The sequence below is a fragment of the Myotis daubentonii genome, chromosome 9 (genome assembly GCF_963259705.1).
Source record: "Myotis daubentonii chromosome 9, mMyoDau2.1, whole genome shotgun sequence".
NCBI lineage: Eukaryota > Metazoa > Chordata > Mammalia > Chiroptera > Vespertilionidae > Myotis > Myotis daubentonii.
This window is the reverse complement of record NC_081848.1, coordinates 79742625-79763960: the sequence shown is the minus strand read 5'-3', so window position 1 is coordinate 79763960 and position 21336 is coordinate 79742625. Positions and strand designations below refer to the sequence as shown.

Below are 21336 nucleotides of genomic sequence, written 5' to 3'. Positions count from 1 at the left end.
AAGTCTGCAGATGCTGCAGAGCTTGTGTGAATCAGGCCACGGGTCCCAAATGGAGTCACTGATGCTAAGCCACACGTTGTCGCCAAACCAAGGCTGACTTCCAGCTTCTGCTCTCCCAGAAGCGGCATCGTAAACCAGTCCCTCGGGAATCACCTGGTCAGCACTGGTTAGAACCCTACCGCCCACGGAAGGAATGCAATGACCCACCTTGCACTAACCAACCGCTCTTTCGCCTAGAAAACTTCCTCGTTCAGACCCCCTCTGCCCGTAGTCTGTCTGTCTGTCTTTTATTTGGGGGGGGGGGGGCGATTAGCTGTAATTTGGGCCAAGCTGGGACACACTGGGCCTCAGGCAGGCTGGGACCCGGTCAGGCCAGGCCTCCCCTCCCCCAGCCCCGCCCCTCCCCCTCGAGCGGGTGGGTCCACCCGAGATTCTAATCAGGCCCACAACACTGTGTCCTTCCTTTTTTTTTTTTTACACAGTGTCCTTCCTTGCCAGGACCGGCTTGTTCTTTATCTTTAAACGATCCCGTAGTCTTTGCTTTTGCGCAGCTCCTCGGCTCTGCTGGATCGGCTACTGCCCAATTTATGAACCATTGAATAAAGCCAGTAAGATCTTTAAAACTTAGTTGAATTTTTGGTTGTCGACACTTGTTAAGTGTCAAGCTCATGCTCTTCAAGGACTTCCACGCCCCACTCCCGCTGCCATGGCACCTCATTCCAGGAGCCTGTGAGACCCCAGCAGCCAGCCCTGGATTACTGTGGAGGGGGGGGCGGGTGTGGGCCGGGCTGGGGGACCCTGTTTAAGTCACTCCTCCCCTCCACATCCCTCCAGTGGTAGACAGAGAAGGGTCCTCATCGGCGACTCTGTATACACTTGCAGAAAGGACCCCAAACCGCCAACCCTGTCCCAATAAGTGCCAGGGGCCCCTCAGGACTCTCCCCAGCCCAGGAGGCACATGGGGACAGCCAGGGGGTCACCAGGGAGAGGGTCTGAGGTTGGGGGGTGAGGTGAGGAATTGTAGCAATAGCCTAGCCTACACGTGCTGGGTGCTGGCACGGGCCAGTCCTGAACAGCCCAGTGAGGTGGGAACTAGCCCCATCTTAGGCAGGAGGTGAGTGGGGTTCCGACCAGAAAGGGGAGGTGCCCAGGTCCCACGCTGGAACTAGGATTGGAACCCACGGGGTATGACACACTTACACTTGAGCAGAGGGCGAGTCTCTGGCTGTGTTTCTGGGGGTGAATGCGTGGCTGTGAGCCAGATCTCTTGGGGTGTGCTTCTGTGGGCGCACCTGGGTGTAAGGGTGTGTGTCTGGGGGAGGCTGTGGGTGTCCAGCTGGCCTGGGTATTGATGGGCAGGACAGATCCTGTAGATGACCCTCTCCCGGTGCTCAGACTCACGGGCACTCCCCCAGCCTGGGCACCCCTTCCCTCTGGCCCCCAGCAGGGCAGAACTGGGACTGCCCTTGTGCGGACGCCTTACGGAGTGGTCACTACCCCTGTGAGCAGGGGCCCATGCACAGGGACCTGTGGCCACAGGGCAGAGTGCCCCCGGCCGGACAGACAGCTGCTGGCTGCGGACACCACCCAGGGACAGCCCTGGTGCCGGTCTCTGTGGCTCGGCTCCCCCACCTTTCCCCCTCTGCTCGACCCTTCTCTTCCATTGGGGGCCGTCCTCTCTGTGTCCCCGTCCTCATCGCCACAGCCTATGTCGGTGCCCGCTCTGGCGTCCGGCCCCCGGCCCCTGGCTCTCTGTCTGAGGATGCCGTGCGCTCCTCCGTCGGTCTCTCCCTGGCCCTCCCGGCGCCTGCCCCTTCGGGTCGGGCCGGGTGTCCTCCCATCCCAGGGACCCAAGACGTCCCCAGACTTCCCAACCGACCTTCCCGACGGGCGGGTGGCAGTCTGGGCCGGCCTCCCGCGGGCGGTGGCCTCGGGCCCGCGCCGCCCCTCCCAGCACTGGGCATGCCCCGGGCGCTGCTATATAAAGCGCTGCTGCCTCAGCCCCGCGCTTCGCCAACGTGCCCTGGCCGAGCCCCATCTGGTCCTCGAGTCCCGCCGAGTCCCGCCGAGCCGCTGCCACCCACCAGGTATCCCGGCTCCTGCCCTCGCCCGGGAAAGCCAAGGAGGAGCGCTACGGGGCAGGGGCAGGAGCGGGGGCAGGGGCAGGGGCAGGGGCAGGGGCAGGGGCAGGGGCAGGGGCTGCGGCGCGAGGAACAGCGCGCCCCCAAGGGACTGGCTGAGTGCCTGGCCCCCAGGGCTGCGGGCAGGAGCTCACACGCCCCGGGGTGATGTGTGAGCTCCCGCGCAGGGTCCCTGGGTCAGGGCGGCAAAATCCCTCCGCCTCCTGGGGGTGGGGGTGGGGGTGGGGGTGGGCGGGGGGGGGGCAGGCTCGGGCACCTCCGGCTGCGCTGTCCACCTCTCCGCCCCCTGAGTGTTAGGGGCTGGGCTGTGGGGAGGACACGGGCGGGCGGCCCTGACTCCCTCTCCGGTCTCTCTTCCTTCTGTCTCTGCCGCCAGGCTCTCAGCCTCTCTCCACCTGCAAGATGGTGAGTCCCCTCGGGTCCCTCCCCCAATGCCCAAGGCCCCCCCAGACAGAGGGCCCAGAGGGCAGCTTCTCCCCAGAAGCCCAGCCCCTCGCCAGCACATGCCCCCTGGCCCCGTCCTGTGTCACCGGACAAGCAGCTCCTGCGGGTCAGGGCTCTTCTCTCCCATCAGCCTGGCAGGTGGGCACTGTTGGTCTCCCTTGGCATCCATTCATTCTGCAACATTTATGGAGCACCTCCAGGCACCCGCACCATTCTAGGTTTGGGGGGATGTGACAACGAACCCCGTCTGGGCTCTCAGGGAGTTCGCCTTCTAGGGGAGGGCATGAGGCTCAGAGTTTGGCACTGACTGGTGAGCTGGGACCCAGACCTCTGCCCTCCTGGCCGCCTGCAGCACACTGTCCCCCCGGTCACCGAGGTGATGCTTTTGGTCCAAGGTTCATCAGCACCCAAGGGTGGGACAGGACAGGCACGTAACACCCACAGGTCCAAAGAAATCTCATGACTTGTCCCAGGTGGCCAGCTGGTCCCCTGGAGGAGAGGCCCACTGTGTGCGCTCTAAGCCTCTGAGCAGCCCCAGGTGGGAGTCAAGGATGTAAGATTCCACCCAAAGCAGCATTTCCATTGCTCAGAGCTGAAAGGAAGGGCATCCGCCTCTCCCCTACCCATCCCCAGCCTAGGGGGGGGGGGGGGGCTTACAGGAAGTCCGACCCTGGGGACGGGAAGGAACCGATTCACCTATAGATCCAGGTCTCAGCAGAGCTCCATGCAGGTGGACGGGTCACGGAGGCCAGAGAGACACCAGCAGCCAAGAATGATGCTGGGTTATTCTGCTCACTTGTCCTGTCAACAAACATTCACTGAGCAGCCAGCGTGTCAGGCACTGTTTCAGTGCCAGGGCTGCGATGAAGAACAAAACAGACTAAAACCTCTGGCCCTGCGAACCAAGCTAGGGCAAACCTGGCGGGGGTGGGGGAAGTGAGGTCCAGCCAGCAGCACCCTCCCCCGCTCCCCGCCTGAGGGCACTGCAGGTACAGTCTGCAAAGCATTCCCACCTACACATTCCTGGTCTTCATTCCCCAAACCAACCTCAGCCTCCCCTGGTTCTTGGGGCGGGGTCTGCCCTGAATGTAACCCAAGGTTAAGTCACTCCTGAATGACTTAATGCTTCCCTCCTTGCGCTCACCCTGCCCAACACCCACCACTTTCGCCCCCTGCCCCCCAGCTCTCCTCAGATCAGCTGGGTCCCCAGTGGGACTGCCCCCTGGGCTCCAAGGGCCTGGAAGACAAGGAGGGCCCCTGGGGAGGAGGCTCGGGCCTGCCAGCCCCAGACTACTTCCCTGGCTCCTGGCGCCTCGACGTGGGCCTGGACTGCAAGGCCTCCCCCGAAGGGGCAGAGGCTCGGGGCCGGACTGCCTACTACTACAGCCTCCTGCAGAGCTGCCTGCAGCAAGCTGGCCTTCCGGAGACCCAGGACCGCAGCCAGGTGCCCCGCACAGGTGCCCAAGGGCTCCGCGGAGGGGGAACCCCTGGGGTGAGGGAGGTGCCCGCAGCCCAGCCTGCTTCCCTCCCTGTCAAGGTCAGTCCCTTCCCCCAGCCTGTGACTAGCTCTGAAGCCCGGGCCAATTTCGGGCAGGCAGGCGGGCATTGTTTCCACGGGCCTCTGGCACCGGTCACGTCAGAGACCTAGGCTTCCCTCCACCCCCAGAAGGTCCAGCCCCGGAGTTTGCAGCCCATGGTCTGTGGAGCCCCGGCTTCCAGAGAAGTGTCTTGTCTTGGGAGCTGCAGTAGAGGCAGCTGGCAGATGGGACCCCAGCCTCCTTGCCTGCTTTACCTATTTTACGTATCAGTGGCCCCCAAAGCTCTAAAATACAGGAAGAATCAGCCTCGGCTGCGTTGTACAGACTGGAAAACGAGGTGCAGAGGCTCCTCCTCCCACTGCACAGGGGCCACGGGTCCCAGGAAAGTCAGTGGCGGAGCTCAGGCTAGAACCAAGGTCTCTGGTCACGCCACCTCCAGCACCTTCGAGACCAGCTGCAGAGAGAAGGGAGCTAGCCTCCCGGGGAGGAGGGGAGGGGGGGAAAGCGCTTCCTCTTCCCTCTCTAGCTCCCCTCTGTCCCTTTAACTGCTCTCATCTATACCCAGAAGGGCCATGGGGTCAGGAGAGGTGGGCAGGGAGGAAAGCAGGGAGCCCCTGGTGAGCTTGGCCTGTTCTCTTCCCTCGAGGCCGCCCTGGGGCAGAGGTGACCTTGTGCATTCTGGGATCCCCCAGCACCTTTCTGTCTGTGCTGCTGGAGGGTGGGGTCCAGAGTCCCGGTGAGTGTGCACCCAAGTTCCCCCACCCCCTCCTACAGAAAGGGCAGCCCTGCCCTGGCCCAGCCACATCCCAAAATACCCGCCAACCCTGGCAGCTGCCAGCATTCCGGGGTGCCAGCTGCCATGCTCAGAGCGGGGGTGGGTTCTGGGAGCAGCTGCCCCCACTGCCCGGGCTGGAGGAGGAGGGCATGGGACAGGAAGCCTTCCCTGGCCAGCGACTCTCCCCCGTCTGCCCACAGGAAACATGCTGCTTTGCCTGTCCCCTGCATGGCTGACAAAGGTGCCGGCACCGGGGCGGCCAGGAGAGGCGGCCCTGCTGGTTTCCAAGGCCGTGAGCTTCCACCCGGGGGGCCTGACCTTCCTGGATGACTTTGTCCCCCAGCGCCAAGCCACCTACTTCTTGGTGGGCCTGGGACCGGGGCCTGGCCAGGGGCGGGAAGCGGCTGAGCTCGCTCGCGACCTCACCTGCCCCACCGGAGCCTCGGCGGAGCTGGCCCGGCTGCTGGAGGACCGGCTGCTGACCAGGCATTTGCTGGCCCAGCGAGGCGGCGTGGCTGTGCCAGCGACCCTGGCTTTCACCTACAAGCCGCCCACACTGCTCCAGGGAGGGGATGGCGGCCCGGGACTCCGGCTGGTGGAGCTGAGTGGCAAAGAGGGCCAGGAGACACTGGTCAAGGAGGAAGTAGGGGCCTTTCTGCACTCGGAGGCCCTGGGTGATGCCCTGCAGGTAACAGGCTCCTGCCCTGGAGGTCTGTGTAGATGCCACAGGATGGGACCCATGGATGGTCACCAAGTCCTGCTGGGAAGTTACCCCCACCTTAGTGTCCTGTTGCCGCCCCATCTCTGCGGCCACCCCCTGCCCTCTCGTCCTCCGGTGTGACGCCTCATCCCGCAGGCACGGGGGTGGTGAGCAAGCCCCTCCCCTTTCCGTGGTTGCAGGTGGCCATCAAACTCAGCAGCTGGCGCTGGCGGGGGCGGCAGGCACTACGTCTGCACCCACGAGCAGAGGTGGGCACCGTGGCCGACACGGTGGTGGCATTGCTGGAGAAACTGGAGGAGGAGGAGAGTGTCCTGGTGGAGGCTGTGTGCCCACCTGCCCGGCTGCCCTCCCCAGGTGAGAGCCACCTGAGCCGGCCAGGGGTGGGAGCTCGGCTCGGTCTCCTGGCTGCTGTGCTGGGCTCAGGCCTCACCGTCTCCCCCCAGGAAATCCCCCGCCAGGGCCGGAGCTGGCTTTGCGGATCTGTGCTGTGGTGTGTCGGACACAGGGTGACAGGCCCCTGTTGAGCAAGGTGAGGGTGGCCCAGTTTTAGGTCATGACCCTGCTGCCACACCCCAGTCCAGCCCCACTGAGCTGATGAGGGCCCCTGGGCAGAGAGGACAAAATCTTTAAAAAAAATTTTTTTATAGATGTTTATTTTTATAACATTTTAATGTTTTTATTGATATTAGAGAGAGAGGAAGGAAGAGAGAAACATCCATGTGAGAGAGAGGAAACATCAATCAGTTGCCTCCTGCATGCACCCCAACTGGGGAATCAAATCCACCACCTGGATATGTGCCCTGACCGGGAATTAAACCCACCACCTTTTGGTGTTTGAGACAACGCTCCAACCAACTGAGCCACACCTGCCAGGGCAAGAGGACAACATCACTGAGGGGGATCGTGGTTGCCTCTGGGAGGACTCCTGGGTCTGGCCCTTTTCATGCCCCTCCAACCCTTCCTGCGCCCCTCCCACATCAGGAGCCGTGACTGATCCCCATGATTGGGGCTGCGTCCTCTTCCCAAGGAGCTCTTGCCCACAGAAGAGGCCCACCCCGGTCCCTGACAAACCTCCAGAGCCTGGAGCCCTTAGGTGGGGCCTCCAAGCTGGGAGCTCAGGAAGGCTTGGGGACACTCCTGGGTGTACAGCTCTGGGCCAAGCTGGGAGGGAAAGGCTCAGTCCTGTCCTCAAGGAGTTGCTGGGCTGGGGCACACCAGGGTGGCACAGGTGCGGGGGCTGCAGGAGCTAGGCGCCTTTATGCTTGGAGGCCTCAGGGAGCAGAGACCCCAGCTGGGATCGAAACCTGGGTGGAGTCCCCCAGGGGTCTAGGGACCAGGTGGGCAGTGGCTGTGGAGGTGGTTTGTGCAATGTAAGTCACTTCGGAGAACTGGGCTTCTTGGATGTCCCGAGGGGTCTGGCCTGGATCTTGGCACAGGGGGCAGCGTGCACGGGGGTGGGGGAGGGTGTCGTGGGAGGACTCCTCCTGGGCCAGTCCCCTGAGCCACAGCCCGCCCAGGTGGTGTGCGCGGTGGGCCGGGGGGACCGGCCTCTACGGCACCAGAACTCTTTGCCGCGTCCGCTGGAGGCGGCGCTGGCCCAGTGCGGCCTGGGAGAGGCGGCTCAGGTGGCGGGCGTGCGGCGGAGCGTCAAGACGGCCGCCGAGGCTGCGCTGGCCGCTGTGCTGGCCCTGGAAGCCGGTGTGAGCGCTGAGCAGCGCGGCGGGCGCCTGGCCCGCACGGACTTCCTCGGTGAGTGCCGGCGGCCCGGGCCGGGGGCGGGGGCCACTGGTGGGGAGGGGCCGGGCCCGGGGCGGCCCGCGCTGACCCCGCGCCCCGCGCCCCGCGCCGGCCCAGGCGTGGACTTCGCGCTGACGGTGGCGGGTGGCGCGCTGACCCCGGTGGCTCTGGAGCTGAACGGCGGCCTGTGCCTGGAGGCGTGCGGTGCGCTCGAGGGGCTCTGGGCTGCCCCGCGCTCGGGGCCCGCGACCCAGGAGGCGGCGGCGGCCGCACCGCTGGTGGAGACCATGCTGCGGCGCTCGGCGCGCTGCCTGATGGCGGGCAAGCAGCTGCTGGTGGTCGGCGGGGGCAGCGTCAGCAAGAAGTTCGTGTGGGAGGCGGCGCGCGACTACGGGCTCAAGGTGGGCGGCGCGTGGGCGCGGGGCGGAGCCGGGCTCAGCCCGGGGTCTGCGTGGTGGAGGCGGGGCCCGAAGCGGGGGTGGGGGGGCGGGTCTGGGGGCGGGGCAGCCTCAGGGGTGGGGTCTGCGCCCGGCGATCTCCCTGGGGCGCTGGTCCCCAGTCCTAGGGCCGAGCCAGCCGCCTGGCCCAGGAAGTCTAGCCCAGTTCTGTCCCTGCAGCCCGCAGTTTTTTTATTTTTATTTTTTATTGATTTCAGAGCGGAAGGGAGAGGGAGGGAGGGAGGGAGCGAGGGAAGGAGAGAGAGAGAGAGAGAAAGAGAGAGAGAAACATCAATGATGAGAGAATCATTGATGGGCTGCCTCCTGCTCGCCCCCAACTGGGGACCGGGCCGCAAGCCCGGCATGTGCCCTGAGCGGGAATCAAACCGCGACCCCCTGTTTCATCGGGCGATGCTCAACCACTGAGCCGCCCTGGGCCAGGCGCTGTCCCTCAGTTCTACGCGGAGCCCAGGGTGGACAGGCTGGAGGCGCGGGGCCCGCACTCAGGGTTCGTGCCAGCGCCGGGCTGTGAATGCCGGACCGAGGAGCCTGCACCCATCCTGTAGAAAGGGCAGGCGCTTCCTTTGAGATTGAATCCCGAGGGCACCACCAGGAGGGTGCTGGGAGCAGCTTACAGATCCGAGTCAGGTTCACAGAAGTGGCCTCGTTACAGAATCTGGAGCCGTGCAGGCAGCATAGGCATTCTTATCCCCACTGAGCAGATAAAAAACGGAGGCCAAATATCTAGGCTCTTCCTGGTCCCCAGCTACACCGTGGCCTCCTCTCCCCTCTCCCACAGTGCACTGCTCCCCCCCCCCCCAGCTGTCCCTGTGCCTCCATGTTCCCTGCCTTGCACACACAGTCACCCGGAATGCCTCTTCACTCCTCACATGCTGCAGTGCAGACAGCCACCCTCCCTGCCCTCTGCAGGGGCTGCTCTGCCCTGGGTACCAGCTGCTTTGTCTGCCCCCTCAGCGGGCAGTGAGCTTTGGAGGTGTGGGGCCCCACGGGGTTCTTCTGTGCGTACCTCCCAGTGTCAGAACACACTGGATAAATGACGGCCAAGAGCATAATGCCCCAAAGACACCGGACCACCTGTCCCGAGCCCCAGACCTGGTGGTTTCCCAACAAATCCTGGCCGAGTGAGGCTGCCCGTGGGAATGCGCACACTTGCCCTCGCACCCCACCCCTCTGCCCTCTCCCTCCTGCAGCCTTCTTGCCTCTGGCTGGCTCTTATCCGGCTCCCAGCTTAAGCACTGCCTCTTCTAGGGTGCTTCCTCTCCCCTCCAGGCTGGGTTACATGCCCCACCTCTGCACCTCCCACCTACTCAGTCATCAACGAATATTTCTTGAGCACCTAATGTTGGTACACCCTTCTCCCCTGAGGGCCAGGACCACCTTCTGGGCTCCATTCTGTCTCCTCAGCGGCCAGCACGGGCTGACCTGAGTGTGTTGCCCTCCTGTGGTTTCTGCAGCTGCACCTGGTGGAGTCAGACCCCAACCACTTCGCCTCCCAGCTGGTGCAGACCTTCATCCACTTTGATGTGACGGAGCACCGGAGGGACGAGGAGAATGCACGGCTGCTGGCGGAGCTGGTGCGGGCACGTGGCCTGCAGCTAGATGGCTGCTTCTCCTACTGGGACGACTGCCTGGTGCTCACAGCCTTGCTCTGCCAGGAGCTGGGTCTGCCCTGCAGCCCCCCGGCTGCCATGCGCCTGGCCAAGCAGAAGAGCCGCACCCAACTGCACCTGCTGCGACGCCAAGGCCCGCCCTGGCCTTCGCCCTCCCTCCATGCTGTGCCTTGCTGCCCCCTGGAGAGTGAGGCTGACGTGGAGAGGGCTGTCTGCCAGGTGCCCCTGCCAGGGGTCATGAAGCTGGAGTTTGGAGCGGGCGCAGTGGGCGTGCGGCTGGTGGAGGATGCACGGCAGTGCCACCAGCACTTTTCACGCATCGCCCACGACCTGCAGGGTGAGGCCGATCACCCTGGCATTGGGCTGGGCTGGGGCAACTCCATGCTGCTGATGGAGTTCGTCGAGGGCACGGAGCACGATGTGGACCTCGTGCTGTTCCGTGGGGAACTGCTGGCTGCCTTTGTCTCTGACAATGGCCCCACGCGGCTGCCTGGCTTCACCGAGACGGCGGCCTGCATGCCCACCGGGCTGGCTCCCGAGCAGGAGGCGCAGCTGGTGCAGGCGGCCTTCCGCTGTTGCCTGGGCTGCGGGCTGCTGGATGGGGTTTTCAATGTCGAGCTCAAGCTGACGGGGGCTGGGCCTCGGCTCATTGAGATCAACCCCCGCATGGGCGGCTTCTACCTCCGAGACTGGATCCTGGAGCTCTACGGCGTGGACCTGCTGCTGGCTGCTGCGATGGCGGCCTGCGGCCTGCGGCCTGCCGTGCCCCCTCACCCACGAGCCACTGGCTACCTGGTGGGTGTCACTGGCCTAGTGTCCCAGCACCTGCAGGTGCTGCGCTCCACTGCCAGCCAAGAGGCCCTGCAGGCTCTTCACGACCGGGGCCTGCTGCGCTTCAGTCAGTTTACGTCTTTAGAGGAGGCCCAGGTGCCTGGCGAGTATGAGGAGCCCTACTGCAGCGTGGCCTGTGCTGGGCCCAGCCCGGCCGAGGCCCGCCTCCGCCTGCTGGGACTCTGCCAGGGCCTGGGCCTCGATGGGCCCCACTACCCCGTTGCCCACTTCCTGTCCCACTTCAAATAGCACTGGTGTCAGGGGGCAGGGCCAGAGTGCTGGAGGGGTGCGGTGCTGCCTTCGGCTTCCTGACACTCTCCCTGCCTCTCCACCCATCGCCCTGTCCCAGCCCTGGCCTGGCCCACTCCTAGGCCTCAGGTCCGTTCCGGAGCGGCAGGGCCATTTTGACACCAAGGCCTCCTGGGATGAAGGGCCATAAAAGATAGCAACCGGGGGGCCACTGGGCCCTCTTTCCCTCCCAAAGGCCCCAGCCCAGTCCACAGCTACCCCAGGACTCTTGCCATGGAGAAGGGACAACAGCTGCGCACGCGCGCGCGTACCACCTCCAGGGAGGTGGGAGTGTGCCCAAACCTAGCCCATCCTGCCACCCCTCCAAGCATCTCTCTCTCCCTGCCATCAACAGGAGGAGAGAACCTGGCAGGCCCTGGCCTTGGACAAATCCCGAGAAAACCTGAGACTAAACGCCCTGTCCTCTCACTCTCACCCTCGCATTTAACAAATTCCAGGACAGTTGTAGAGCCTGCTGACAACCCTGGCAAGGCTGCACCTGCCTCATTTGACCTGAGCAGTAGAAGCAGGTGGCCGGAGGTCAGCGGTTACCATCTCCCCCCCATGTAGACATGACTGACCCGTTAGATGAGGAAAGAGGCTCCAAGAGGAAAAACCATTGCCTGAAGGTCACATCACAGTGGGTGGAATGTCGAGGGACAAGGTGTAGGGTCCAGGCTCCTGCTCTTACTGTCTTACACGCCCACTCGGCTTCTAGGCCTTGCTAACCTCCCTGCCCTCATATGTGGCCCTGACACACGTGAACAGCCCCTCATGCATCATGTATCGTCCCCAAGCTTAGGTGCTTTGGCCTCTGGTACACCTAACTAGCACTGGCAGAGGAGCGTCTCACTCCTGAATTCAGGGGAGACTGCTTTCAGAGCTCCTGTGTGCTCAGCATGGCGCAATGGACAGCTCCAGAAGCATCCCTCTCCAAATAAAGGCTAAGGACTACTTAAAGGTCCAGGGTCTGCGATAGGTTCTTGCGACTTGGACAACATCTCTCAGGCTCAGCTCTGTGGGGAAGGGTGAAGTGAGGGGTGCCTAGGGGATACCTGTAACATCTGGAGCTAAGGACAACCGCCTCACTGGCCAGGCTGTTGGGCTGACCTTTGTGGGAGCCTGCCAGGAGAATCCACACCAGTGCCCAAACCTGAGGGCCTCCTTAGGGTGGAATTACACCCACAGGGTCACATCCCACCAGATGACCCTACTCCAGCACGGAGACCCCTGAGATCTGTATATCTGAGTTTATATCTACTCACCCAGGCCTCATCCGGTCCAGTTCACCCCCACAGAGCCCCATCCAATAAGAATGCATGCCCAAATCTAAAGTCAAAGACCAGGTTTGGTGTGTTCGTTCGTTCATTCATTCATCCATTCTTTCTTTTAACAAAGTTTTATTAAGTGCCTATTCCGTATCAGGTAGCCGGATTACAAAGTGTGCTTCAATTGGCAGCGGAGCAAATTCCAACACAAGCCTATATTTGCAGGTGGATGAATGAGACACAAGTCCTTTCTGGCAGGAACCTGGCAACAAAGCCTGGTGGTCAGTTGGGCACGGAGCAGTCACCGAGTAAATGCTCTGACCTGCAGGGTCCTGGAACCCGGAGGCACGGAGACAGAACACGGAGGTACGGAGGCACGTTAGGGAGACACTGATGCAGCCGCCTCCCTTTCAGGGGCGAACAGATGGGAGACGTGGCCTGGCCAATCGCCACCGGGTCAGCCTGGCAGCGAAAGGCTCAGCAGGGCTGGGAATTGCATTTACACTCAAACCTGTCGCGCGTCCGGCTCTGCCCCATTCAAACTCTCTAAGAGCCAAGACGGGCGCCTCCGAGGCCGCCCCGGGCCGGTGCCTCTCCCGGAGAGCTGTGCTGGGAAGATTGAAGGTTTCTTTCGACAGAGGGTGCCGCTGGTTTGGGCGTCCTGGTCATCTGAACTACAACTCCCGAGAGGCCTTGCGGCGGACGCCATATTTCCTCCTCGCTAGGGCCAAGCGGCCGGCTCCCGGGAGGGAGATGTGCTTGCGTTATCGGTGCGCGCGGCCGGCCGCCGTCGACGTCGCGGAGAGATGACGTTGAGGCCCGGCCGGGCTGTCAGTCACTGAGCCGCTGCTAAGCGCCGAGGGTCCCGCGGGGCCGGCGCCGCCATGGCGGCCGTATTTGACCTGGACCTGGAGACGGAGGAAGGCAGCGAGGGCGAGGGCGAGGGCGAGCCAGAGTTCAGCCCTGCGGTGAGTGGTCCTCCCGGGCGCGGCTGGATCCCAGAGCCGATCCCATCACCCAGCCGTTGGGATCGCCTCGGCGCCCCCCATCAGAGTGGACCCCGCTCCTGCAGACCCCGATCTTTCTCAGATCCCGGCCCCTATTCAGCTCCTTCCCCACCGCCACCCCGACCTGCCTTCCAGGCCCTACCCCCGATCCTTCCTTTTCTGCTCTCGTCCTCTCCTCCCAGTCCTGCCCGTCCCCTGCCAGCTCCCATTCGCGCCCCTTCCTCTCCTGGGCCGAGCAGCCCAGCTCGTGCGGGAGCGGTCCTGCACCTCCTTGGCCTCTGACCCCTCGGTCCCCCACAGGACGCGTGTCCCCTCGCCGACCTGAGGACGGCTGCCCTGGAGTGAGTGAGGGTCGTGCGGGGGGAGGCGGGAGTGGGGGAGGGAACCTGGGGAGGAGGGAGCCTTGCCCCCATCGCCCTCCTGTGTCCACAGGCCCGCGGGGCAGTATGAGGAGGTGGAGCTGACGGAGACCAGTGTGAACCCCGGCCCCGAGCGCATTGGGCCCCACTGCTTTGAGCTGCTGCGTGTGCTGGGCAAGGGGGGCTACGGCAAGGTACTGGCGCCCTCCTCCCGCACAGGCTTCACCGCCAGGGGTTCCAACAAACGAGGCTTGTCCACCCGGAGCCTCCCACAGAACCCAGAGGCAGAAACGTAAAGGGTGGAAGGGCAAATCCTTTTAGAATCGCAGTTGACATCTTTACGGCCCCACCCTTAGGTGGCATCAGCCTCGAGGTCCCAGTGCTTCAGGGTGGGGTGGGGCCTTCTGAAGATAGGGTGTAGAGAGGGAAGTTGATCCTGTCTTCCCTGCCCTACAGGTGTTCCAGGTGCGAAAGGTGCAGGGCACCAACTTGGGCAAAATATATGCCATGAAGGTCCTGAGGAAGGTGCGTTATTCGTCCAGCCAACAAATCGGCCATTCCCGACGTGCTACACTAGGTTTTGGGGAGACGGCAGGGAGCATGGTGGAGGAGACAGCCCTGTTCTTGGGCCTCTGCTGGTCTGTTGTCAATTGTGATCACAGTCATGCCCCACGTAATGAGGGCATACACTCTGAGCAACGCACTGTTAGGCAATCCCATTGTTTCCGAACATCACAATGTGCACTTACACAAGCCTGGATGGTCTCACCTACTGCACACCAGACAATAGGGCAGAGCCTGCTGCTCCTGGACTACCAGCCTGTCCAGCACATCACTGCACACAGCAGCGCAAGATTAGATCAAACACGAGAAAGTGATGCAATCCAAAGCTGCTGTAAACGAGATGTATGAGGCTGCTGCGGTGAAGCAGGGCAGACTGTTGTATTTATAAGTAGAAAGAGCACACTCAAAAATAGAGAGAAAAAGTATAGTATAGCACATACATGAGTCAGTAACATAGTCATTTATTGTTTGCAAATATGTACTCTACATAATTGTGGATACCATATTTTTTTAAATCCTCACCAGAGGGTATTTCTCCATTGATTTTTAGACAGAGTGCAAGAGGGAGGGAGGGAGAGAGAGAGAGAGAAACATCGATGTGAGAGAGATGCATAGATTGGTTGCCTTCTGTACCTGCCCCAGCCAGGTCCAGGAATTGAGCCTGCAACCGAGGCACGTGCCCGTGACTGGGAATTGAACCCATGACCCTTCAGTCCTCGGGTCGGTGCTCTAACCAACAGGCCAAACCAGCCAGGGCAGTGCTATACTTTTATATAATTGGCAGCCCAGTGGGTCTGTTTACACCAGCAATGCCACCAACATTCGAGAACTGGGTTGCGTTAGGACTTCACCTCATCACTAGGAGACAGAAATTCTTAGCTTCATTAGACTTTGTGGGACCGGCGTCATGGATGTGCTTCGTTGTTGACTGAAATGTCGGTGTGTAGCTCATGACTGGGTATTGTTTTGGCAGTAATTCTCGACCATGGGCAGCCTTGCCCCCAGCGGACTTTTGGCAATGCCTGGGTACATTTTGGAATCGTGACTAGAGAGGGTGCTAATGTTACCCACTGGGTAGAGACCCGGGACACTGCTAAATATCCTGCCGTGTACCAAGGCGTCGGTAGTGCTGAGGCTGCGAAAACTGCTAGAGGTTGAGAGAGGGTGGCTGGAGGATAATGGCTGGAGGGACGGAAGGAGACCCCGGTACCCACCTTCTAACCGATCCCTGCCTCTCCAGGCCAAGATTGTGCGCAACGCCAAGGACACGGCGCACACCCGGGCTGAACGAAACATTCTGGAGTCAGTGAAGCACCCCTTCATTGTGGAGCTGGCCTATGCCTTCCAGACTGGTGGCAAACTCTACCTCATCCTCGAGTGCCTCAGTGGTATGAGGGGGCCTGGCGAGGGCATGGGCAGGGCCACGGAACCAGCACAGGAAGCTCTGGGGGTCTGAGGGAAGCCTGGAGAGATGTGTGTAGAACAGCTCGGGGGCCCCCACACCCATCTGTCAGTCTCTGTCCATCCCTTTATTCGTTCATTCGTTCATTCATTCATCTGTTCGTTCATTCAGCAAACACCTATCTGATGCCTATTGTGTCCCTCGCCTGTGTTGGGGGTGGATGGGAATGTGGGGGTTTGTTTAGAAGTCTCGAGGGCTGTTTTATCCATTTCCACTGTCCCCTCATGTCCTGTTCCTTCCTCCTGGGCCACCTCCACTCCCCAGGCATCATCTACCTGCATCCCGTCAGGTCCCAGAGCCAGTTAGGTCATTCTCTGCCATGACTCCATCCTCTCCGCTCTTCCAGGGGCAGCGGGAGGGCGCAGCTGTCCTAACACCGGCTCAGCCTCTCCTAGTGTCTCCTCCATTAACTCCCAGGTCGTCGCCTCACAGCCTGGCATTGTTCCCAACACTCCTCAGAGTTCATGGCTCCCTGTAACTGCCCGGATACAGCCTGACCTCCTTGGCCTGGCCTCTCCTGGGGGCCTCCTGTTCGCCATGGAGCGGTCCAGGCCTGCTTTTCCCCTACCCCATCTGCACCAACGAGCCCGTGAGCTCCAGTCCTGAGCGCCATCTCAGCATCCCCTTTAAGTCCCACGGCTGCCACGGCTGCCACGCCTTCCTGTCCCCGCACCTTGGGATTAATTCTGTCCTTTTCTCCTCTGTGAGGTGTTTGGGGTCAAGCTCTCAGAGCTGCCGCCTCCGTCTGGCATGTCTTCTCCCGTTAGACTGAGCATCCTGAGGGCAATGGCTGGGTCTCTTTATCTCTGTCCCCAGCTTCACCCAGCACAGGGCCAGGCACCGAGTAGGCGTCGGTAGATGTTTGCTGAATTGAATTGAACCCCCACGGCAGCTCTGTGAGGCAGGTAGGGCGGGATCATGAGCCCCACTCCCCCAAGAGGAATCCAAGGCTCGGAGAACAAGGGAGCTGGGTCCCAGCACACGGCTGCTGACGTGTTTGTGTCGCAGGCGGCGAGCTCTTCACACACTTGGAGCGAGAGGGCATCTTCCTGGAAGACACGGCCTGGTGGGTGCTACTTCCCACCTCTCTCCCCGGGGCTCCAGGGATCCCGGGGGCCTGCCTTCCCCACGTCACTCTTGCCCTCTCCCTGCCCCGTCTCTGCAGTTTCTACCTGGCAGAGATCACACTGGCCCTGGGCCACCTCCACTCCCAAGGCATCATCTACCGGGACCTCAAACCCGAGAACATCATGCTGAACAGCCAGGGTGCGCATGTGCAGTCGTATCTACTGGTCAGAACCTGCGGGGAGGGCTGAGGAGCCCGTGGGGTGGCCTGGGCCCTGACCACTCCTCCAACACTCCTCCTCAGGCCACATCAAACTGACGGACTTCGGACTCTGCAAGGAGTCCATTCATGAGGGTGTCGTCACCCACACCTTCTGTGGCACCATTGAGTACATGTAAGGGGCAGCTGGCAAGGCCCAGGGTCGGGAGGACAGCCAGGAAGGGCCTGGCGCAGCTGATGGTTCTACCCGACTTCCAGGGCCCCTGAGATTCTGGTGCGCAGCGGCCACAACCGGGCGGTGGACTGGTGGAGCCTGGGCGCCCTGATGTACGACATGCTCACTGGATCGGCAAGTCCAGCCTCCTGGGGAGGGCCAGGGTGAGGGCAGGAGGAGGTCCCTCTGCCGGGCAGGGCAGGGCCCGAGGGAGGCCCACAAGGCTTCTCTCACCCTCCTCCCCTCAGCCACCCTTCACTGCAGAGAATCGGAAGAAAACCATGGACAAGATCATCAAAGGGAAACTGGCGCTGCCCCCTTACCTCACCCCGGATGCCCGGGACCTCGTCAAAAAGGTGGGCTCCCTCCTGCCCTTGGTCCAGCCCGGCTGATTGCCCAGGCCCTGCGTGGGTTCCTGAGTGCCTCTGGGTCGTGGGGCGCCAGAGCACTCCAGCCTGTGCAGGGGGCCCCTGGGATGGAGGAGCCCCACTTTGCAGTTCCAGACATTGAGCTCGGGGCTTAGCTCTGACGCAGAGCAGCTGCCGACCCCAAGTCCCTGGTCCTAACTTGCAAAGTGTTCGTGATGAGCTAGCCACCCTTCCACAGAAAAGGCAGCCAGGGCACGGCAGGCCCTCATGCAGATTTGGAGTTGGGTCCCCACTAAAGCACCCTGGGGTGATGCCAGCAGCCGTGGGCCTTTGTAAAGGCTTCGTAGAGAAGGGGACATTGGACCAAACCTTGGAAGTCTGAGCATCAGTAGGTAGAGACCACACTCCAGAGGCCTCCTCCTCCCACTTCTCCCTCCTCTCCACCCCCCATCCGCTCCCCAGCCAGCTCCTGGGGACACGGGGACCCCCGAGCACCACCTCTGTCCCAGACCCCACCCTCTGTCCTGTCCTTTAGTTTCTGAAGCGGAATCCCAGCCAGCGGATCGGGGGTGGCCCCGGGGACGCTGCTGAAGTCCAGGTGGGCCTGGGACCACCATGGGGGGTGCTGGAGGGCAGAGTTACTGAGGGCGCCAAGGGGGGTGAACTGTTGGCATGTTGGGGGCGCTCTACCCACAGAGGCACCCCTTTTTCCGGCACATTAATTGGGATGATCTCCTGGCGCGCCGTGTGGACCCCCCTATCAGGCCCTGTCTGGTGAGTGGTGGTCCCATGGGCCTAGGGGTGGGTGGAGGACCCCATTTTGGCCGCCCCTTGACCCCTCCCAACTCGGGTCTGCCCACAGCAGTCGGAAGAGGACGTGAGCCAGTTTGACACCCACTTCACGCGGCAGACGCCAGTGGACAGTCCGGACGACACGGCCCTCAGTGAGAGCGCCAACCAGGCCTTCCTGGTACGGTCTGGGCGGCCGGCACGCTCGGGGACGCGGGCGGGATGGGCTGAGGAGCATGGCTGCTGAGCATCACCTGCCCTGCCTCTGCCCCCAGGGCTTCACGTACGTGGCGCCCTCCGTCCTGGACAGCATCAAGGAGGGCTTCTCCTTCCAGCCCAAGCGGCGCTCCCCCAGGCGCCTCAACAGCAGCCCCCGGACCCCCATCAGGTACTCGGAGCAGAGGGGAGCCTAGGGCTGGGCCAGGAGGCCGGTTTGAGCTATGGCTCTGCCGTCAAGCCCAGGGCGGCCCCGGCTGAGGCTCTTAGCCAGCATCAGCCTCAGTTCCCATCCACCTCGGGGATGCCTGGTGGCAGGGGCTGCCTGGTGGCAGGGGCTGCCTGGGTGGGCACTTGCCCTCATAGCCTATGTACCCAGGCAGGTGGGGAAGTCGGCCCTCCTGCCCTGGTGCCAGGAGGCGCTGACTCTGCCTTGGTTTCCCCTGCAGCCCCCTGAAGTTCTCACCCTTTGAGGGGTTCCGGCCCAGCCCCGGCCCACCAGAGCCCATGGAGCCCCCTCTACCTCCTCTCTTGCCAGCACCGCCACCACCACCCTCGAGCACTGTCCCCCTCCCCATCCGACCCCCCTCAGGGAAAAAGAAGTCCAAGAGGGGCCGTGGGCACCCTGGGCACTAGGAGGATGGGCAGGGATGAAGCCAGCTGCTGAGGCTCCTGCCTGCAGGCCAAGAAGGACCGCAGGGGACACTGGGGTCCAGGAGTGAGTGTGTGTGAGAGTGTGTCTCTGTTGGGAGCGGCCACGCCCCCGAATCATGAGTGGGGGCTGGCTGCGGGGGAGGGCCTCCCGCCGCTGAGCTGTGTGCTTGCAGAATAAAGGATCAGATCTTGGCACCAACCTGGCTCTTTCTTTGGCCGTCTGGGGGTAGGAGTGGGCAAGGTCGTGCCAGAGGAGCTTCTGCTCGGGCAGAAGGGGCACTACAGGACCACAGAATACAGGGCTGGAGGGTTTTATTTCAGAGGGCTGCTCAATGCCCCAGGGAATGAGTGCCCTTCTCGGAGGGGGCAGAGATGCATGGCCTTGGGGACAAGACTGAGGGGCGAGTGACCGTCTGAGGCTCTCCCTGTGGATGTGACAGTGGGGTCCAGGGCAGGCAGACTCCTGTCCTGGCAGCTGGGAAGCAGAGGCGCAGCGACAGGGATGTGGCCCCAGGGCTGGCCCCTACAGGGCGGTGACATGGAGGCCCTTGCCCCCAGCTGCCCCAGCACTGTCGTCCCAGGCGGCGCTGCCAGCAAAGGCGTGCAGGTCGCTCAGCAGGGCCTCAGAGCTGCCTGCTGAGCCTCGCAGCTCCTTGGAGCCGAGGCTCAGGCCCCCTTCAGTGTCGCCGGCGTCACCGTCGCGTGCTTCCTGTGCGGGCTCTGGGCCGTGCTGTGGGCCGTGCTGCTCTCCACACCGCCGCTCCTCTTCCTGGGGCTCGGCCTTCTGGGGACCGCCACCAAGGCTGTAGTCTTCCTCGTCCTGCTCCTCCTCCTGCCGCTCGGGGTCCTCATTTGGTGACTCCAGCTCCGCCCGGGCCCGGAGCCAGCGGCCCGGTGGGCTGGCCCAGAGCAGGCGGCAGGCGCGGCCCCACAGCGCGGCCCCCAGGCGGGCCGGGTGGTAGTAGCCGCCGGAGTCCCGGCTGAGGCGGCACCAGGCCAGGGCCAGGCCAGTGGCGAGCAGGAGCAGCAGCAGCAGCAGCAGCAGCACCACCGTGACAGAGCTGGAGCCCTCCGTGTCCTTGGCGCCGCCGGAGCCCAGGACCCCTGGCAGGGCCAGCAGCGTCCCAAGCCCGAGGGCACAGGGCAGGTCCTGTGGGGAGACAGGCAGGGCTCATCCCCAGGCCACGGGCAGGCTGGGTGACTGGGTCCGGGGTTGCCTTTTGGGCAAAATGGGGACAGTTGAACAGAAAAGCCCAAGTCCTTGCTTGTCAACAAAGTTCTTGCCCTGAGACCTGTCCACCTTCCTCCCACTGCACCTTCCAAGCTGCTGCTGTGGGGGCTCAGAGGGAGGGCTCTGCTGGGAATGTCCCGTCCCTCCTCCCCTTCCTGCCAGCCACATGGCTCGCCTCTCACCTTAGCTCCGAGAACCTCCGTGAGGCCTAACCTGACCTGGATCACCACCCTGACCTCATCCCTGCAGCCCAGCCCAGCTCCACTACCACCCCACTCCTGGCCCAATAGGAATGCTACTCGTTTATTAGGGCTATCTTCCGCCCACCAGAATTAACTGCAGCAAGACGGGGATCTTTCTGGCTCAAGCACCTAAAAAATTCCTGGCACATAGTAGGTGCTCGATAAATGGTTGACTCAAACACTGCCAGGGCAGGCAGGGTGGGCACGGCGGGAGCCTGCAAGGTTGGTGCTGGGGCTGGCTTTTCCCGAGGCCTGGGATGGAGGAACCAGTCCCAGGGCAACTGTTCACTGTCCACTTGGCCAGGTCCCAGGAAGGGGGTCCCCGAGACTCCTCTTCCCCCAGCTCTGCTACTGCCCCAGCTGCATTTCCGTTCAGTTTAACTCTGTCCCTGGGGACCTCAGAGGCTGGGGGAGGCGGGTAAAGCTGCCAGAGGAAGCCTGCGGTTGGAACAGGGCAGGTGGGGGTGTTGGGGGAGGGGTGCAGAGGTTCAACCAAGACTCCCTCCCAGGCAGGCTCACCAGCAGAGCAGGGGAGGGTCTCTCCGGGGGTCTTTAAGCAGGTCTGTGTCACAACCTGAGTCCCAGGGAGGCCCAGCCCTGAGGTGAAGGGAGAGAAAGGCCCAGCTTCTGCCCCACACCTGTCCTGGGTCTGTTCTGTCCTCTGCCGGGACGGGTTGCTTTTAGCCCCTTAGAGGGAGTCCTTCCTTAACTCCCTCTGACCTCCTGTCACCCCCACCCAAGGACCCCAGCGGGCTCCAACGCTCACCATGGGTCCGCAGGCTTCTCAGCGCTGGGTGCCCACCTCTAGCTCCAACAGTACCGAGTGAGAAGTGAGCTCGCGCTCAACTGCAGCTAGGGGTTGACGCTTCCGCTTCCTGCCCACGATACCCCACCCAGCCCGCTCTGCCATAGGCCCCTTGAGCCTCTTGGGACCACCCTGACCCTCGCAGGCCTCTCGCTGGGCCAGGCTGTGCTATGGAGCCTGTGACCAGGCCTCCAAGAAGAGGAAGGGGCAGCCAGCTCGGCAGGATGTGGCCCTGAAGGTTCCCACGGTCTTTTGCCTGTCTTCAGGGAAGAATTCAGGGAAGCTGACGGTGGGGGACGCTCGTGACCCCCAGACCTTTCTCAAGCTGA

The 21336-nt window shown here is 62.8% G+C and overlaps 3 protein-coding genes across 6 annotated transcripts; 2 read left to right on the top strand and 1 right to left on the bottom strand.

Moving 5' to 3' along the window:
* Nucleotides 1-1994: 1994 nt before the first annotated feature.
* CARNS1 (carnosine synthase 1) lies at nucleotides 1995-12333 on the top strand. Of its 3 annotated transcripts, XM_059709908.1 has the most exons (11): nucleotides 2017-2087; nucleotides 2518-2546; nucleotides 3769-4042; nucleotides 4770-4859; nucleotides 5099-5586; nucleotides 5799-5973; nucleotides 6063-6148; nucleotides 7137-7368; nucleotides 7474-7757; nucleotides 9269-10219; nucleotides 12037-12333. In XM_059709908.1, exons 2-11 carry the CDS (start codon nucleotides 2544-2546, stop codon nucleotides 12046-12048), a joined length of 2595 nt encoding a protein of 864 aa, XP_059565891.1. In that variant the 5' UTR covers nucleotides 2017-2087; nucleotides 2518-2543; the 3' UTR covers nucleotides 12049-12333. The 3 variants fall into 3 exon arrangements, with proteins under 3 accessions (XP_059565894.1, XP_059565891.1, XP_059565892.1); XM_059709911.1 differs by lacking the exon at nucleotides 12037-12333 and having other exon boundaries at nucleotides 1995-2087; nucleotides 9269-11883; XM_059709909.1 differs by lacking the exons at nucleotides 3769-4042; nucleotides 12037-12333 and having other exon boundaries at nucleotides 2022-2087; nucleotides 9269-11883.
* A 301-nt stretch (nucleotides 12334-12634) lies between these two features.
* Nucleotides 12635-18914, top strand: RPS6KB2 (ribosomal protein S6 kinase B2). 2 transcript variants are annotated; one of them, XM_059709914.1, is made up of 15 exons: nucleotides 12635-12779; nucleotides 13119-13159; nucleotides 13251-13371; nucleotides 13634-13702; nucleotides 14982-15129; nucleotides 16212-16269; nucleotides 16369-16469; nucleotides 16573-16663; nucleotides 16747-16837; nucleotides 16951-17058; nucleotides 17606-17668; nucleotides 17767-17844; nucleotides 17936-18040; nucleotides 18135-18247; nucleotides 18525-18914. In XM_059709914.1, exons 1-15 carry the CDS (start codon nucleotides 12696-12698, stop codon nucleotides 18709-18711), a joined length of 1458 nt encoding a protein of 485 aa, XP_059565897.1. In that variant the 5' UTR covers nucleotides 12635-12695; the 3' UTR covers nucleotides 18712-18914. The 2 variants fall into 2 exon arrangements, with proteins under 2 accessions (XP_059565897.1, XP_059565896.1); XM_059709913.1 differs by having other exon boundaries at nucleotides 17933-18040; nucleotides 18525-18913.
* A 111-nt stretch (nucleotides 18915-19025) lies between these two features.
* On the bottom strand, nucleotides 19026-21253 carry PTPRCAP (protein tyrosine phosphatase receptor type C associated protein). The gene is made up of 2 exons (XM_059709915.1): nucleotides 20969-21253; nucleotides 19026-19879 (listed from the first exon to the last, which is right to left on the bottom strand). Exons 1-2 carry the CDS (start codon nucleotides 20969-20971, stop codon nucleotides 19253-19255), a joined length of 630 nt encoding a protein of 209 aa, XP_059565898.1. The 5' UTR covers nucleotides 20972-21253; the 3' UTR covers nucleotides 19026-19252.
* Between the last annotated feature and the right edge of the window lie 83 nt (nucleotides 21254-21336).

What these genes read in the sequence shown, in the direction of transcription:
- CARNS1 (XM_059709911.1), top strand. An exon ending in CCCTGGGTGATGCCCTGCAG is followed by an intron (nt 5,587 to 5,798) that starts GTAACAGGCTCC and finishes CCGTGGTTGCAG; the next exon opens with GTGGCCATCAAACTCAGCAG. An exon ending in TGCCCGGCTGCCCTCCCCAG is followed by an intron (nt 5,974 to 6,062) that starts GTGAGAGCCACC and finishes GTCTCCCCCCAG; the next exon opens with GAAATCCCCCGCCAGGGCCG.
- RPS6KB2 (XM_059709913.1), top strand. Translation starts at nt 12,696, where the DNA reads ATGGCGGCCGTATTTGACCTGGACCTGGAGACGGAGGAAGGCAGCGAG. An exon ending in TTCCTGGAAGACACGGCCTG is followed by an intron (nt 16,270 to 16,368) that starts GTGGGTGCTACT and finishes CCGTCTCTGCAG; the next exon opens with TTTCTACCTGGCAGAGATCA. An exon ending in CATCATGCTGAACAGCCAGG is followed by an intron (nt 16,470 to 16,572) that starts GTGCGCATGTGC and finishes ACTCCTCCTCAG; the next exon opens with GCCACATCAAACTGACGGAC.